Genomic DNA, 15,657 nt, shown 5'->3' on the forward strand with positions numbered 1-15,657 from the left:
AGAGCAGGGCTAGGATTTAAATTTTGGGAAAAGGGCAGAGGTTTGTCTTCTTGTTAAAAAAAAAATGGCTGAAGTGTTTTTCAGAAGCAGCAGTCTCATCCTGGCGCTCAGGAGGAAAGTAGAAGGTACCCATCAAATTCTTCTGGAGAAAGGCTAATTGGTGAGGTGGGAATCGACCCCATTGTTCCCGAGAGGACACGTTGGGTGTGAACAGCAAGGGCAGGCCATATCGCTCACCCTAGGTGCTCTTCACTTTAGACAATCCCTCTGGGAAAGCCGGGTGAGCATTATTTTTCTTACACGAAGCTCTCTGCATGCTGTCAGTACTCTTTAGGACCTCAGGGAAACCCGAGCGTTTCTGGCTTTAGGACCCAGGAACTCTGAGGCAGCCTGGCTTTAGATGTCTTGGACCACAGCACCACCTACTTATAGAAGCATCCCGAGCCTTAGCTTGTCTGCATCTCCATCGGAAAGTGCGCTGGCCACATCCCTTCGGCCTCCGGGCAGTGTTCTGTCTCCCCTTGCTCAGGCAGCGAGAAACTTCAGCTGTGAAGTGGTGGTGGAGAGAGCCCTGGGAGCAGCGACTAGACCCGGACACCAAGAAGAGAGTGGACGCGCCCCTCGCCTAGGAATCGCTCTCGCAGGCAGAGACCCAGCATCTCAGCGCCTGCGGTCGCGCTTGCCCGGCCGCGCGCTTTTGCTAGGCGCCACCAGCCCGGAGGACCCGAGAGGTCCACGGACCCTTCTGCAGCCGGCGGAATCCTAAAGCTGCCAAGAGCTCCTGGCGGGTGTCGGCAAACTTTTTCCGAGCCCACGTGCTGACCAAACAGCCCGGCTCGCTTCCAGAGCCTGGCATGGAGCGCCGCGCCTAGGCACGCCGTGCAGCCCGAGAGACAGGAGCGCACGGTAGGCGATCCACACCTGGTGCTGGGGCGCTGGGATAGCCCATCCGGGGAGCGAAAGGCTTCAGAGCGCCCCTTGAAAGCCCTGCGCTCGGCTGCTTCTAGAGTGCCTTTCCTTCTGCAGAGCTCGCACAACGCCCTTTCCCCAGGGTCAGAAGGCACTGCTCGGCAGAGGTTGCTAATTCACTGATTGTAATCACCTTCCTCTCCAAGTCTCCTGCAGCTGTGCCATCTGCGTTAAACTGCTGCGTGGGTCGTGCCAGTGAGTTCGCGTCCTCCCTCCCTCCTTTCTTTAAACTAAGAGGCGCGAAGGTGCAGGTACCTCCTCCGGGTTCTCTCAGTCCTCCACCCACCCAGCTTCTCTTTTCCTCCTCTCCCAGGTTCACCGTGGAGGGAGAGATGCTCATCGAGCCAAATTGATCATTGCAGCCCCAGGGCAGTGACATCTGTCTCTGAGTCCTCCCTAGGAGCGCGACCCGCACTGTCTCCTTCCAGGAGCCCATCATTTCCTCGACTTTTGAGAGGTGTCTCTCCCCAGCCCGACCGTCCAGATGCGTTTTTGCCTTTTCTCATTTGCCCTCATCATTCTGAACTGTATGGATTACAGCCAGTGCCAAGGCAACCGATGGAGACGCAATAAGCGAGGTGGGTCGCGCTCGGCTGAAGGTGCGTGGAGTTCCTGAGTGGGTGGGAGTGCTTATTCACATTTAGGCTTTGGGGACTCGAGGGACAGGACTGTGCTTTGCACCCCAGTTTTTGTGTGGGCTACAACTGACCATTCTCAGGGTCTCAGAGCGACACAGAAAGCTTCCTTCTGTCCCTAGTAGGTGCGGTGAGACCTTAGAAGCATAGGGAGCTTGATGTGCTGGGCTTCCCTCCCGCAAGCGCCCAGGGATTTATCATGTGGTTCACACTCTGTGCCACCTCTCCTGAACTCTTCTTTGGATCATATTTCTTATGTGGCACCATTTTTCTAGTTTTCTCCTTTTGTCTTCTTAATCATCTTCCTTGAAGTCCAAGTGTCTTTAATTTCCCAACCCACGTGTGCCCTAAATCCTGCCCCAGATAATTTTAGACATGGTCTGGCGTGTGTGTGTGTGTGTGTGTGTGTGTGTGTGTGTGTGTAGGGGAGGGGAGAGGGCGGGGGGCAGGGGGTGTTGTTGGGGAGAAATGTCAAGTTGCATGGGAGAACCTGAGTTGCGGAGAAAAAAAAAAAGCAACACTGTTCCACTTTTCCGGAACCCTAGCAGAGATGGGAATTTAATGAATTAAGTAGCGACTCCTACTCTGGCTTTCTCAGGGAGTTCTCCCCTACAGCGTGAATGTTTGTTAAAAATAAGCCCACATTGCCCTGTTTGTATTCTCAAAAGCGGCAGTTTCTGGGAAGGGTTTTGCACTCAATGAGATTCATGTGAGTCTTTTTAAATGCTCGCTTCTCCATCACTTGTGTGAAGGGTGAAGGCAGATGGAAGCCTCCAGAAAGATTTCAGAGAATTCAACTTTAGTTTGCACATAATTCTGGACTCCTGTCTTCCAGTCTTACTGGGGAGCGGCGACTAAACCAAGGGCATTTTTGAGCCAGACACAATGAAGTTTTCTGTAGGGACGTAAACATGTACAGCATCACACGGGCATAGCGTTGAAGTACTAGCACAGGGCCCGTGTACAACAGCCCTTTGTTAGCACCTGATGAGAGTCAGTTGTCTGACCACCAATTTGGTCTTTTTTACACTGATAGTTTGTCATGAGGCTTGGAGACCTTGACTTTGTTTTTCCAGGCTATAAATGACTCTGGTGGGATAAAGACTCTGGCCCTGCAGCTAGTTTTGGAGGTATCAGTGTTGTTGTTGACATTTTGAGGGGGCATTAAGCTTTTCTCATGAGCTGAAGAGCTTGGCCTATTCCAGAGCAAAACTTCAGGTCATCCATGGTGTGTGACAATCAACGAACCAGTGTTTTTTTATTTGCTATGTGTCTCTGGCTTATTATAAAGAACACATACATCCACCCCAGTCTTTTTTTTTTTTTTTTTTGCATCATTTCTGACATTTGAGGAATGTTTCTTTATTTCAGAGGTTACTACATATAAAACATCATGGAGAAAGTCCTCTTCAAAAGCTGGGAGAGTTTGATGTTGCTACCCAACTTTGAAAAGTGACTCTTCATCTCTTCTCACCTCTTCCAACAGGATCCTTTCTCCATGCCATTATTATGTTTTCAGGTGTTGTTCGGCAGATGTGGCAATATTTATATCATCATCATTATTATCATTATTATTATGATGATGATGATGATTATATTGTGGTCTGCAGTGTTTGGAGAAGCTATGTCTGCTTTTAAAGAAAACTGGAATTGAAATCAACTTTGTTGAAAATACCAAAGCTCATAAAGTTTGCAAAATACAGAAGTACCTAAAACTCCTTAGCACATTCCTGACTATCACAAGACTGACTAATTTAGTGGTGAACTTCTGATTCACACTGCTGGCCCCTGTGCTTGAGTGCAGAAGAATTAGGGGCATTGTCTGAGATACAGTCTGGAGATGCTGCTGAGTGGAGAATGGTATCACAGCACTCCTGCGGCCAGGGGCGATACTGCATGCCTTTATTTCTCCTGTAGGGCCATCTCCCAGGCTCTGTGCCTGTGCTTTCCTTCTTGCTTGTCTGAATCACATTCTATTTTGTTTCAGAGCTTGCTTTTGAAAAATCTCTTGCAGCAATTGCCATCTACAGTCCCAAGCTCTGACATTTAAAAACCCACTTAGAAAGTGTGCAGCAGTAATGTGTGCCAGAGCAACCTTGTCATTTCCTAAAGTTTGAAGGCTTTCACGTACATGTCAATGGGTATGGCTGTTTCAAAAAGTGTCTATCAAAGTATGTTTCTGGCTTTCTCTTCCTCAACAGATGTCTCTTCCTGAATCCCAAGTTTATGCCTGAAATAACTACAGTTTTTAAAGTGACCATACTATCTGTGCCAACAAAGGGTGCACTGTGTTTTTAATTAAAAGTGGAACTACTTAAAGGACTGGCTAGACAGCGCAGGGTCATAGTAGCTTTTCTGCCCTGCAAGGAAGCTTAAGGGACTGTATTGTGAGCATATTGAAATGAATAGAGATCTAACTCAAGTTGTGTGAATTGTCCCTCCTCACAAACTTAAGCTGCTTTTAATTGATCTCATGTCCACTGATTGATCCTATACCAATTGTTGTGCATACCAAACAATTGGCTTTTCCAAAGGAGATTGATTTAAATTAAGGTTTGGTGTTCTTTCTTTCTTTCTTTCTTTCTTTCTTTTTTTTTTTTTTTTTTTTGTGAATGCCTGTCTACCAGCCAAATCGTGTCAATACTGACAGTTGACATGCTAGAGCCTTTTGTGGTACCAACATTTCCCCTTGCTCCTTTGTTTTGTATAGTGGCAGTTAAATATTACCTTCTAGGAAAAAAGTGATTACTACTTAAAAAAAAAAGGTGCTGTAGCATAAAAGATGAGTTATTTCCTTGGCTTTGTGCTCTGATGCAGGCAGGCAGCAATGGCACCAGGATTGGTTAGGCTTGCCCCTGGGACCTGATTTTTTTTCTTTTTTTTTTTTTTTTTGTATTCCATCTGCAAATAATCAAACCTTCACTGTGGCATATTCTCAGAACTTCTTTGGCATTATGTTTAGTCTGCTCCATGATCTCAGATGCTCCTTAATATCATTTTCTTAATGAAATAAAATCCTTGGCAGAGATCAGATCATTTAGTCAGTTAAAATCAATTGCATCCAGTCTGAAATAGAGAGCAAATGTATCCTTTAGCCCCACGTTTTATTCCAAAGATAACCAGAGGATTGAGAAAATAAAATTTCTCATCAACTTTGGGGCAAAACTATCTCATGAAGACCGTCATAGACTGCAACTGAGCTTTCTCCCTTTATTTCATAAAAGTGCATTTAATGGTCCCTAATAGGGCCCAGCTGAAACAATTTTATTAATTAGGCACAAACACAGTGGTAAGAATGCCTATCCTTGTAGAAGGGACACACATGCTGATATTTGGGGAGACTGATTGGCAACTCATGTTTCGTCTCCATGGTAACTGCTCACAGTTGTTAGCCCCTTCCTCTTCACTTAGTAAACAGTACCTACAAGCTACTGTTAACCACCACTATCTGTCTAGAGTTCTTGTGAGTAAACTGCGTTCATAAATGGGTGGTTTTTTTTTTTGTTTTTTTTTAGCTGTATTTACTTACTTTATCATAAGCCACATTTTTTAGCTTAATTACAGAAAATGTAAAATATACCTTTATTATGGTTTCATAGAATTTTCCAGGTTTGGACTATGGTGGCCATGAGTGGCCAGAGTCTGGGCTGTGCACAGAGAAGAGATTTCTTTTTTCTTTTTTTTTTTAATTATTACATATTTTTCTCAATTACATTTCCAATGCTATCCCAAAAGTCCCCCATTACCCCCCCCCCACTTCCCTACCCACCCATTCCCATTCTTTTGGCCCTGGCATTCCCCTGTATTGGGGCATATAAAGTTTGCAAGTCCAATGGGCCTCTCTTTCCAGTGATGGCCGACTAGGCCATCTTTTGATACATATGCAGCTAGAGACAAGAGCTCCAGGGTACTGGTTAGTTCATCATGTTGTTCCCCCTATAGGGTTGCAGATCCCTTTAACTCCTTGGGTACTTTCTCTAGCTTCTCCATTGGGAGCCCTGTGATCCATCCAATAGCTGACTGTGAGCATCCACTTCTGTGTTTGCTAGGCCCTGGCATAGTCTCACAAGAGACAGCTATATCTGGGTTCTTTCAGCAAAATTGAGGAAGCTCTTGAGAGCAGCCAGGCTTAGGGACCCGTAACTGGTGTGGCTGGTGGGTGTGGCACTCCAAGTGCTGTTGCTTGTGACCTTTTCTCTCAGAGGCTCCCAGCACCCCTCCATCCATAACCTCTTGTGCTCACAAAATTACTTTTGGCTTCTTCTACAAAAATGGTTTGTTTATCACGAATGGTGTGGTATTTCTGGAAGCTGAGGTTGGAGAAAAAGACAAACAGTTTCTCTTTAACTGCACAGAGCTAAATTAATTTGTTTGTCATTTATTGTTTAATGAAGAGATGTAAAGGTATTTGTTTTCCATAAGTACTTTTTAATAATGGCTTATTTCTTCCAGTATCCTTTCAAAAATACAAACTAGCACATGGAACATATTAACCTACACTTAAAAGCTTCAAAATACATTTTGTATGTATGCTTGCTTTTTTTTTTTAAGTTCCCAAGTAGTTCAGAAAAGTTGATGTGATGTTTAACTTTCAAAATAAAGATGTTCTTTTTTTCCTTCTCTTTTCTTTTCTTCCACCCCCAACCCCCATCCTCATTGGCTGCTTTTGCTTCCAGTATTATTGCATCATTTTTTTCTGGCCAGAGTTTTAACCAGTACAAGGAGGTCAGGAGATTGCTGAGCTCAGACCAACATCTTATTTGCCACTGACATTTGGAAGGGAGTCAGAATAGGTGACGTTCTCCTAGCCTTCCATTTAATTCTGGCTTACTTTATCTGCTCTTCAAACAAAGCCCGAGTAGCATCTAATATTGAAGCAATCACAAGTTAGAAATGACACTTCTCATTACTTAATGCAAACCTACCTCCTGATTTATTCAGGGACTGGCCAGTTCATAGATTATCCAGGCTACTTATTCTTTTATTTCTTTTATTCCAGCTGACTGCCTTTAAATCTCTTTTCCTCTTTTTGGATACAGTCACTCTTATCCCTCCAAGTCCAGGAAATAGATAACAGACAAATCTTTTGATATAATGCTTGATCTGTTAATCTCTGCTGAAAAGAAGTGCTAAGCTTTGGGATGATGAAGATGTTTAAATTTTTGGTACTTTTCAGGGTGTCTTTAGGGCCATTATCCTACCTTCTCCTTACCCAGAGCAAATCAAGGACTAATCACAAGGGGAGGGCCATATTATGGTTTCAGCTGAAAACAAATGTACCAGATGATAATTATGGTCTTAAAATGCATATAACACACATAATATATATGTATATATTATGTATATATGTATATATATGTATATGTATGTATACATATATGTATATATGTATATATATACACACATATGCATATATCATAATGAAGGTGTCTATAGATGCACATTTTTTGTGTGTGAAGAGAGTACAGTAGAAAAGGTTCTATAATGGGGATTTAGCTTTTTAGAACTAAAATGATATTTTTGCTCATTTCCCCTTGTCTTTCATTTCCTTTTGCTTTTCTTTTAGGATGTAAAGATTAGGACCATGGTAGGGTGATGAGATGAGGCTGTTATTTCTTGCTAAGTCCAGTGTTGCCTCTCTTCTCTCCTCTGGAACCTTCCTTCCCATCAGAGTTTTTAGGTATTCTGTACGCTGCTAGGTATTCTGCACTGTTTTGATTTGAGTTATTTTTTAGTTAACATACACAATAAATAGCTTTCTTATGGCCTTTCCACACATATATGTCATTATACTTTGTTCATCTCAAATCTCTCTCACTGACCTTTCCCTTCTTATCCTGTCTTGCTGGCCACCTACTTCTTCTCATAACTGACTGCTCTGTCACAGGTCACATGTATTCCTTTGCTTTCTCTTGTTAAGTCACCTCTCTTGTCATGATTACTTTCCAATCTTCTTCCCTTTTCTTTGTTTTCTTCTCCTGCTTACTCTGCTTGGTCATCTTGGGGGCATCATTCACTTTGCAATTGGTTACAGCCTGGCTTCTAATTCCATCCTTTTCTATCCAAGAAAGGATTGGATTTTTCTATCCAAGATTATTGGTCTTCACTTTTACAGTAGTTTTCTTTAATAGCAAAACAGAGGTTTAGTTGTTGAAGTTATCTTTAAAATATAACTTTATAATAGGCCAGGCAGTGGTGATACAGACCTTTAATCCTAGCACTCCAGAGGTTGAGGCAGTAGGATATCTGTCAGTTCAAGGACAGCCTGGTCTTCAAAGCTAGTTCAAGGACAGCCAGGGCTACACGGACAACAGGACCTGTCTCAAAAAACCAAGCATCCAAACAACTCTCCACAGCCAACCAAACCAACCAACCAAATACTTTTATAATATGATTTTATGTGTATATATATATGGGTGTTTTGCCTACATGTGTGTTTGTGTACCACATATGTAACTGGTGCCTAGGACCTGGTGACCAGGAATGCAGATCCTCTGAGACTGAGTTACAGACAGTTGTGACTAGCCATGTGGGTCCTGTAGAAAGGCAGCCAGTACTCTTAACTACTGAGTCATCTTGACAGTCTGGAGAAAAGTTTTCTGGATGGCCATTTGTACTCTGTGTTTCCTGATGATCTCACTTTGATCTCCAGTACTCATCTCTCAGGTGATAACCTATTCTTTTTTTCTAGTGTGGGCTACATCCTCTGTCCAGTGACACCAGGTTTTAGTTCCAGTTTTCTATATACCCCTGTTTGTTGATTCTTATTGACAATAGATGGTACCTCTTATTTATTTACCTTTATTCTCTCTATCTACCTTCCATAGCTTTTCTTTAACTCTTACTTCCATAACCAGGCTTAACTTCAGTTCTTAGCTTTTCATTTTTGGCTTCAGATTACAGCACACTCAGACTTCTCAACAACTTCTGATACTTGGGTGGATGTTTTATGTAAACTTGGGCTTGACAACTTATTTCCTCCTCATGGCTCTTTCCTGGATAGGCGCCTTTGCTTGTGTTCCTGGTTTCCAGTCATGGGGTTTCTGTATGTTAAAACTGTGAGCTTTGCTCTTGTTTTGACATTTCTTTTGCTGTCTAAAATTCTATCAGTTCAATTGAACAGTTGAAGCTATCCTTTACTGTAGAATATGCCTTAGATATATCTATGTTTTGTGAGTGTATCTTTTCCATTCCCAAGCATATTTCCTGTCTTAGATCTCATAGCCTCCTTATCTAACAGCTTTATGTTTTCTAAACCCCAGCCCTTTAGAACGCTGCCATGTGCACCATTTGCAGCCACAGATCTACTCATATTTTTTGCCCACAAACCCCAAACACTCTAGCTGCTGTCCTACCCACAAAGGGTAGCATCTCTTTATGTGGTAGTCAGTGTTCTCATCTTCTGATTGAAATATGTTCCTAACCTCCTCCCAGCCTACTAAAGCATCACATAGTTAAACTCCATCAGGGTACTTCACTTGCTTTATTGAAATGCTATATTAGCCAGTTAAAATACCATTGCTTTTGATGGCCTTCCTGGAAGTACCTGTTCATCTTTTCTAAGGCTCGGTGACATTATATCTATTTAATTTCATAGCATTACATGATAATCCTCAATGGATGTATCTATGGTACTGCCATCTTGACAATCCTTGTTCCCCAAAGAGTCTTTCCTACACAACAAATAGATATTGAGTAGATTTCATTGTCCCTAGGAAATTTTGGTGACTTAAAATTTACAGTGTTTTATACATACTTCAAATTTTAGTGCTTAACTGCCTATTGTTGCCTCACTGTTTACTCTGGATGTCTGTGAGCGTTCCCAGCCAGCACACACTGTATGCCTGAAATTCTCAGTATATCAGCACATGCATATGGATCCAGGTACCTACCTGTCATTCAAGTGATAGTTTGATTGTTTCTTAAGTGGCTTTTGACTTGGGGACATGGTAGGGAAACACCTGAGGCAGGCGTGCCTGTATTTCAAAAAAACACCTCTTTAGAGAAAGGGGCAACAATGGAGTTATGCACTCTGGTTACTTTATTCATATGAATGAAGAAATTATTGAGGAGAAAGTAATTGGAAGATATGCACTTTCTTAAAAGGCATTCATGCTAATGCACTAGATAAATTACTGCAAGAAAATTTAATCCTCATTTTGGTACTTGTGACTTTGATATAATACATTCATACAATCATAGCTCAGAGAGACACAGGTATGCTCATGTATGTATGAAGTCAAATTCCTTTGTAGATGTGAAGAGGCTACATGGGGTGTGATTACGTAGTTCCTGTCAGAATTCTGGCATTTCATTGCTGCATGGGGGTGGGGCTTGCTTGATAAGGATGGTGAGCTGCTTAGTAAGATAATAGGTGAACTGTAAAGTGAATTGTTAAGAACGGAATGGGTATAATGAGATGCCAACACTTCAGACTCAATCAACATTTATTGTTATATAAATATTTGCAAAAAATAGAAATAAATTTTAATTTTGATCCAGAAGGTTTGGAGACTGTTATTAGTCTCAAAATGCCTTATGCCTCATAATTACACTAATAAAGAACTGAGATTAAATAATTGGAAGTAAAGGTTGGAGAAATTAAGGGACCATAAATATATTATAATAAAAACTTCCAAAATTGGTATGTTTTCACCAATCTGATATATGAATTATAGCAACTTCTTATTTCTAATACATGAAGAGACAGAACATGTGAAGGCAATGTAGATCTAGGCCTTTCCCTAAAGTGTCCAGGTAGTGCTCGCTTTAATTCTTTCCTTTCATAGTTTAAGAGATGTTGGTTAATTGAATAGTGGATAAACCTTAATGAACACAGTATCTAATAGCTGCTTCAAAGTGATGCAAATTTTGTTTTCTAAAAGCTTTTATTCCTGTGTGGGGTTTCAGTCATTCTCTAGGGCACATCTACCATAAGGCCACAGCAGAAGCCACAGCAAATAATTACTGTGGCATAGTCCTTTTCCTCAAAGAGAATAGTTCACCTTTCTAGTAGCAAAGACCTCCTTTAGAGCACACATCTCTTTCAAAATACCCTTTTCACCTAGTTACATAAAGACAAGAAATAGTGCCTCAGGGAAAAGTCTAGTTCCTCTTCCATGGATATGAGATGCCCATGATGCTGTCAAGTTTTCATGCTCTTCAGTTATGCACATATGTTAATTTGTATGTCAGTTGTACCACTGTTGTGTGTCAGCTTCTGGTATACAAAAAGTAAGACTTAAAGAAGGCTATCCCTTCCTGAAGAAACAACACTGAAACAATCACAGTTAACACATTTGAATTTAAAAAATGATAATTGATAATTCTACATAACATCTAGAGAGCTTATACACTATACTAAAGGTAAGAGAATTTGTTAAAACCTTAAAGGATCTAATTTCATCCCAGGAACAAGGTACATCTATCTACCTATCCATTCTGTCTACAGCAAGATAGTTATCATGATATAAAATTCTGTTATAATTTTCAGGCAGCCATTTGGATCACCAGGTTGTAACAATATGAGCATATGCATCAAACTCTCAGTCTACAGAATGCTGGGAGCCAGGGTTTGTTACTCGTGTATTCTGGGATGGTGTGCTGAGACTAGGTCCCAACTTCTGCATCAACCCACTAAATGATTTTTTTTGTACCACAGTGGCTTTTGTCTCCTACCTGTTGCTAAGAAACCACAACTTGTGAATCAAACCACCTCAGCAATTAAGATGTATAGACCAATAGAGGGCACACTCTGCATTCTTTTCCTGCTTGGTTCCTAAGGTTCTGCAGGATCTGTACCTATTTTCTGCCTTGGCAGCTCTGCTCTCTCCACTGATAACGTGATTATCTTGATGCCATTAGCTAGAGGAACGAAAGCAGCGAGTACTTAAAGCTTTAACTCTTCCCGAGCACTTTTGGCTTGGGTTCTTCATCTTCTTTCCAGAAACAACCCTTACAGTTTTAATGCCTGTGACATGGATATTAAAGTTGGAATTTGTCCTGGTTTGCAATTAAACACCAGCTTCTGTACCCTATTAGAGAAATGTTAATTTAAAATTATTATTTAAATATTTTCCATTAAAGTGCATGCTTAAAAGTGTAAGCTGTTGATAAAGTTTGGAGTTGCTTAAAGGACTCCAAATGCTCAATTCTCTTTAATATTTATAGATGGATCTATTACACACGAACAGTTACCCTTCGTATGTTACTGCTTGCAAATGGTCATCTAATCTTACATGAAAATATAACATTTACCTTTTTCAAAAGGTGTACTTTCCCCATCTTTTGTAATAAAATGTAAGTCATAGTTTAAAATCTGTTACTTCATTCTTCTTCTCCTCATATGTATTCTAACACTGCTTTCTGGTACTCGAAGCTGGCCTGTAATGTGCAAGGATTTATGTGATGTCAGTGTTATCTCGCATAGTAGCTACCCCCACCTCCTTTTTCTACAAGACTTTGAAGCCCAACTTGGCTTTGTCCCACTGGGATGTCCAATCTACTCTCTCCATGAGGATTAATTGAATCATAGTACAATATATATCCTGTGATTGAATGACACATCTTATACACCCCCCCCAAGATAGATCCCTTTGAGATAACTATATTTGTTATTCTCAGCTATTCCATGGGCATTGATACCCTGCTTTGTCTCAGACATACTTGCTGAAGGTACAGTTAACTGCGGAGAATTTCAGTCAAGGCTCCCACTTCTCATACCTAAGGAGGCCCTAAAATGAAGCAGTCTTGCTCTTTGGTGTGTGTGTGTGTGTTAATAGATAAATAATTATTAAAAAAATTAAAGCTAAATTTTGGCACCTTTTTGTTGATGTTTTAAAGGTACCTTCTCTTTGTATGTGTATGTATGCTTAAAGTCAGGCTTATAGGGTACTGTGAGGGGCTTTTACATGCTAGTTCTGAACTATAATAGGACTATGATAAGTTAGAAGAATGGAATGAACAAACTTGCTCAAATTTTCTGTTTCTTCAAGGACCTCGATATCTACCTAATGATGGAGAGAAGGTAGAATTATTCTTTCTGTAGCTTTTCTTTCACTTGATATCGGTTGCTACCCACCTATTCCAGCATAGCATGGTGGAGAAACTTTGCTGGAGTCAGGAGACCACCTAAATAGGACAAATGAAACAAAACAACAACAAAACCCCACTGATGTCTATAAAGTGGACATTTGACAGTTTCCCAAAGCACTCTTAGTGGGTTGGTTGAGGTTAGTGTATTGTGGTTTTGGGAAGGAATGTTTGACCATTCCTGGCAGCAAGTCATGCCATAGTCAGTATGACTCTTGATGGAATCCTGCCAATTATGAATGGCTGTTTACTTTCCTTTAAGACATGTTATCTGAGAATTCATAGAAAGCTGGAAAACTCCTTGTAGATTGGACTTCAGTGTGATCTACTTGCTCCTTTATATAAAAGAGAATTAGTCTTCTGTGGCTACACCTCTACCTGTGTACCAAGCACTCAAATTTGGTTAAATTCAGAGAGAAAAGTTTGAAGCAATTAAGGGGATAGTACAAGGAAAAAGAAGAGCAGAATCAAGATCTAGTTGCATGAAGCTCATCAAATGGGAAGAGAATTTAAATTCCTCTACTCTTGCGTGAATATAACATTAAAGTTACATTAGGCATAAGGAGGAAGATGAATGTTTATATTTAGAAAACTATCCATTAAACAAAATAGAAAACTTCCTATTAATTAAAGAGACACTTAAACATGCTGACTTTAGAATTTGCTCTTGCCAAGCAACAGGGACCCTTATGGGGATGTTTTGAGTAAGCAGTTGCCAAATTCTCGATATTTGAGGACCATTCACAAAGGATAAGTTAGAATGTGGATAACTGAATTCATGTGACACCCCATTGCTACTTGCATATGAACTCTTGATAAAAAGCTGTTGTCACATGAAACTCAAGAAGAAAGAAGACCAAAGTGTGGATACTTTGTTCCTTCTTAGAATGGGGAACAAAATACCCATGGAAGGAGTTACAGAGACAAGGTTTGGAGCAGAGCCTGAAGGAACAACTATCCAGAGACTGCCCCACTTGGGGATCCACCCCATGAACAACCACCAAACCCAGTCACTAGGTAGATGCCAACAAGAGCCTGCTGACAGGAGCCTGATATAGCTGTCTCCTGTAAGGCTCTGCTAGTGCCTGGCTAATACAGAAGTGGATGCTCACAGTTATCCATTGGATGGAGCACAAGGTCCCCAATGAGGGAGCCAGAGAAATACCCAGGGAGCTGAAAGGGACTGAAGCCCCATAAAAGGAACATTGATATGAAGTAACCAGTATCCCTAGAGCTCCTTGGAACTTTACCACCAATAAAAGATAACACATGGTGGAACTTGTGGCTCTAGCTATATATATATAGCAGAGGATGGCCTAATCGGTCATCAATGGGAGGAGAGGCCCTTGGTCCTGTGAAGGCTCTGTGCCCCAATGTAGGGGAATACCAGGACCAGGAATGGGGGGTGGGTGGTTTGGGGAGCAGGGGGTTGGGGGAGGGGATAGGGGATTTTCGGAGGGGAAACTAGGAAAGGGGATAACATTTGAAATGTAAATGGAGAAAATATCTAATAAAAAATGGGGGCAAGCTGTTTTTACACAGATGATGAGGCTATTTCCAAACAGAGGACAGGAAACAAAATTGCTTCTTAAAGTATTCTCCAAATCATCAGTAAGGCCTTTAGTCATAGGTAATGCATTTTGATGTTTGGTCAAAATTCCTAAAAGAGAAGGCACGATTATTAGTTCTTACATGTCATTGATGTCACTTTGAAGAATTATAGCTATAACTAGCATGAGCAGGTTCCATATAGATACTGTTTGCTATAATGAGGTAACTAGAGTAGAAGATAAGTACTTGACAAATATTGATCAGCAACTACAACTTAAAATAGCATAATGGGTTTAAGAAGCTGTTTGGACATTTAGATTGCTATCTGTGACAAGTAATGAGATTTATTTTGTCCTTGCTTTTTCTAATTAGCAATTGTAAAGTGAATGTTTCCTTTATGGCTTAAAAATGAGGGTCAATAGAGAGAGGCACTCATAAAGAAATATGTGCCCAACAACATAAATATTGGCTTCCTTAACGAGTTGTTTCTTTTGTATCTATATATATGAAGAGGAATTTAATGTTCTGAATTGGCTTGAAAGAAGAAGGCAAATGTATTCACTCAAGCAAGACAGAAAACAACAAAAATAAAGAAGCTGTTCAGATAAAGCAGTGTATGTAGTTATTGCAATTATGTACTGTATTTGGTTAAGAATGGATTTGCGTTCACTGGGGAGGATCTTCTGGTATAATGGAGGCCTCTGTCTTTAGTCTTACTTGAAGCAATATTTTCTTAGTGATTCAGTTGAAGACACATTGTATGTGAGCCATTGTTTTGTAGAGTGTGAAGCAGAATAGGAAATGACTATGTTGAATGACTGATCATAGAAGCAAAGCAGTGACTGGAAACGATAGGATGAATTTACTGATGAAATCTTTAAACACAAAACACAGAGCCTTCACTTCTTAAGGGTGAAGAACTAATTGTGTGAACTGATTGGAGATGATGGATATTAGTTGTTTTGTTTGTTTGTTTTGTTTTTAGATAAAGTTGTACTCTGTAGCCCTTTGACCGCAAGTTCCTTTTTCTCCTGGCTTAGTAGTGCTCAGATAATAGGTGTGTGTGTTTCCACACTGAATTTTATTGATTTTTGACTTCTCTTAAGATTATGATGCATGGGCTGGAGAGATGGCTCAGCGGTTAAGAGCATTGATTGCTCTTCCAGAAGGTCCCGAGTTCAATTCTCAGCAACCACATGGTGGCTCATAACCATCTGTAATGGGATCTGATGCCCTCTTCTGGTGTGTCTAAAGACAATTACAGTGTACTCACATACATAAAATAAATAAATATTTAAAAAAAATTATGATGTGGCAAAATCAAAAGAGGCATACTTATCTTGACTCAATAATAAAACAGATTAAGCCCCCAATCTATGGCAGTCTTCTTTACTCTTCTGAATTTTGCTGC

At 40.7% G+C, this 15,657-nt stretch overlaps 1 protein-coding gene across 4 annotated transcripts in view; it reads left to right on the forward strand.

Moving 5' to 3' along the window:
* The first annotated feature begins 446 nt into the window (after positions 1–446).
* Rspo2 (R-spondin 2) overlaps positions 447–15,657 on the forward strand; it is a 152,512-nt gene continuing 137,301 nt past the window's right edge. For 2 of the 4 annotated variants that reach the window (XM_029469447.2, XM_029469448.2), the window contains exons 1-2: positions 447–906; positions 1,283–1,568. In XM_029469447.2, coding sequence (XP_029325307.1) covers positions 1,454–1,568 — 115 coding nt within the window. In that variant the 5' untranslated portion in view covers positions 447–906; positions 1,283–1,453. Of the gene's footprint in view, positions 1,569–15,657 lie in introns of all 4 variants that reach the window. The other 2 variants (XM_021184055.3, XM_021184053.3) reach the window with 2 other exon arrangements.

This window comes from Mus caroli, unplaced genomic scaffold, assembly GCF_978045245.1.
Source record: "Mus caroli unplaced genomic scaffold, Mus_caroli_1 scaffold_16, whole genome shotgun sequence".
Lineage (NCBI taxonomy): Eukaryota > Metazoa > Chordata > Mammalia > Rodentia > Muridae > Mus > Mus caroli.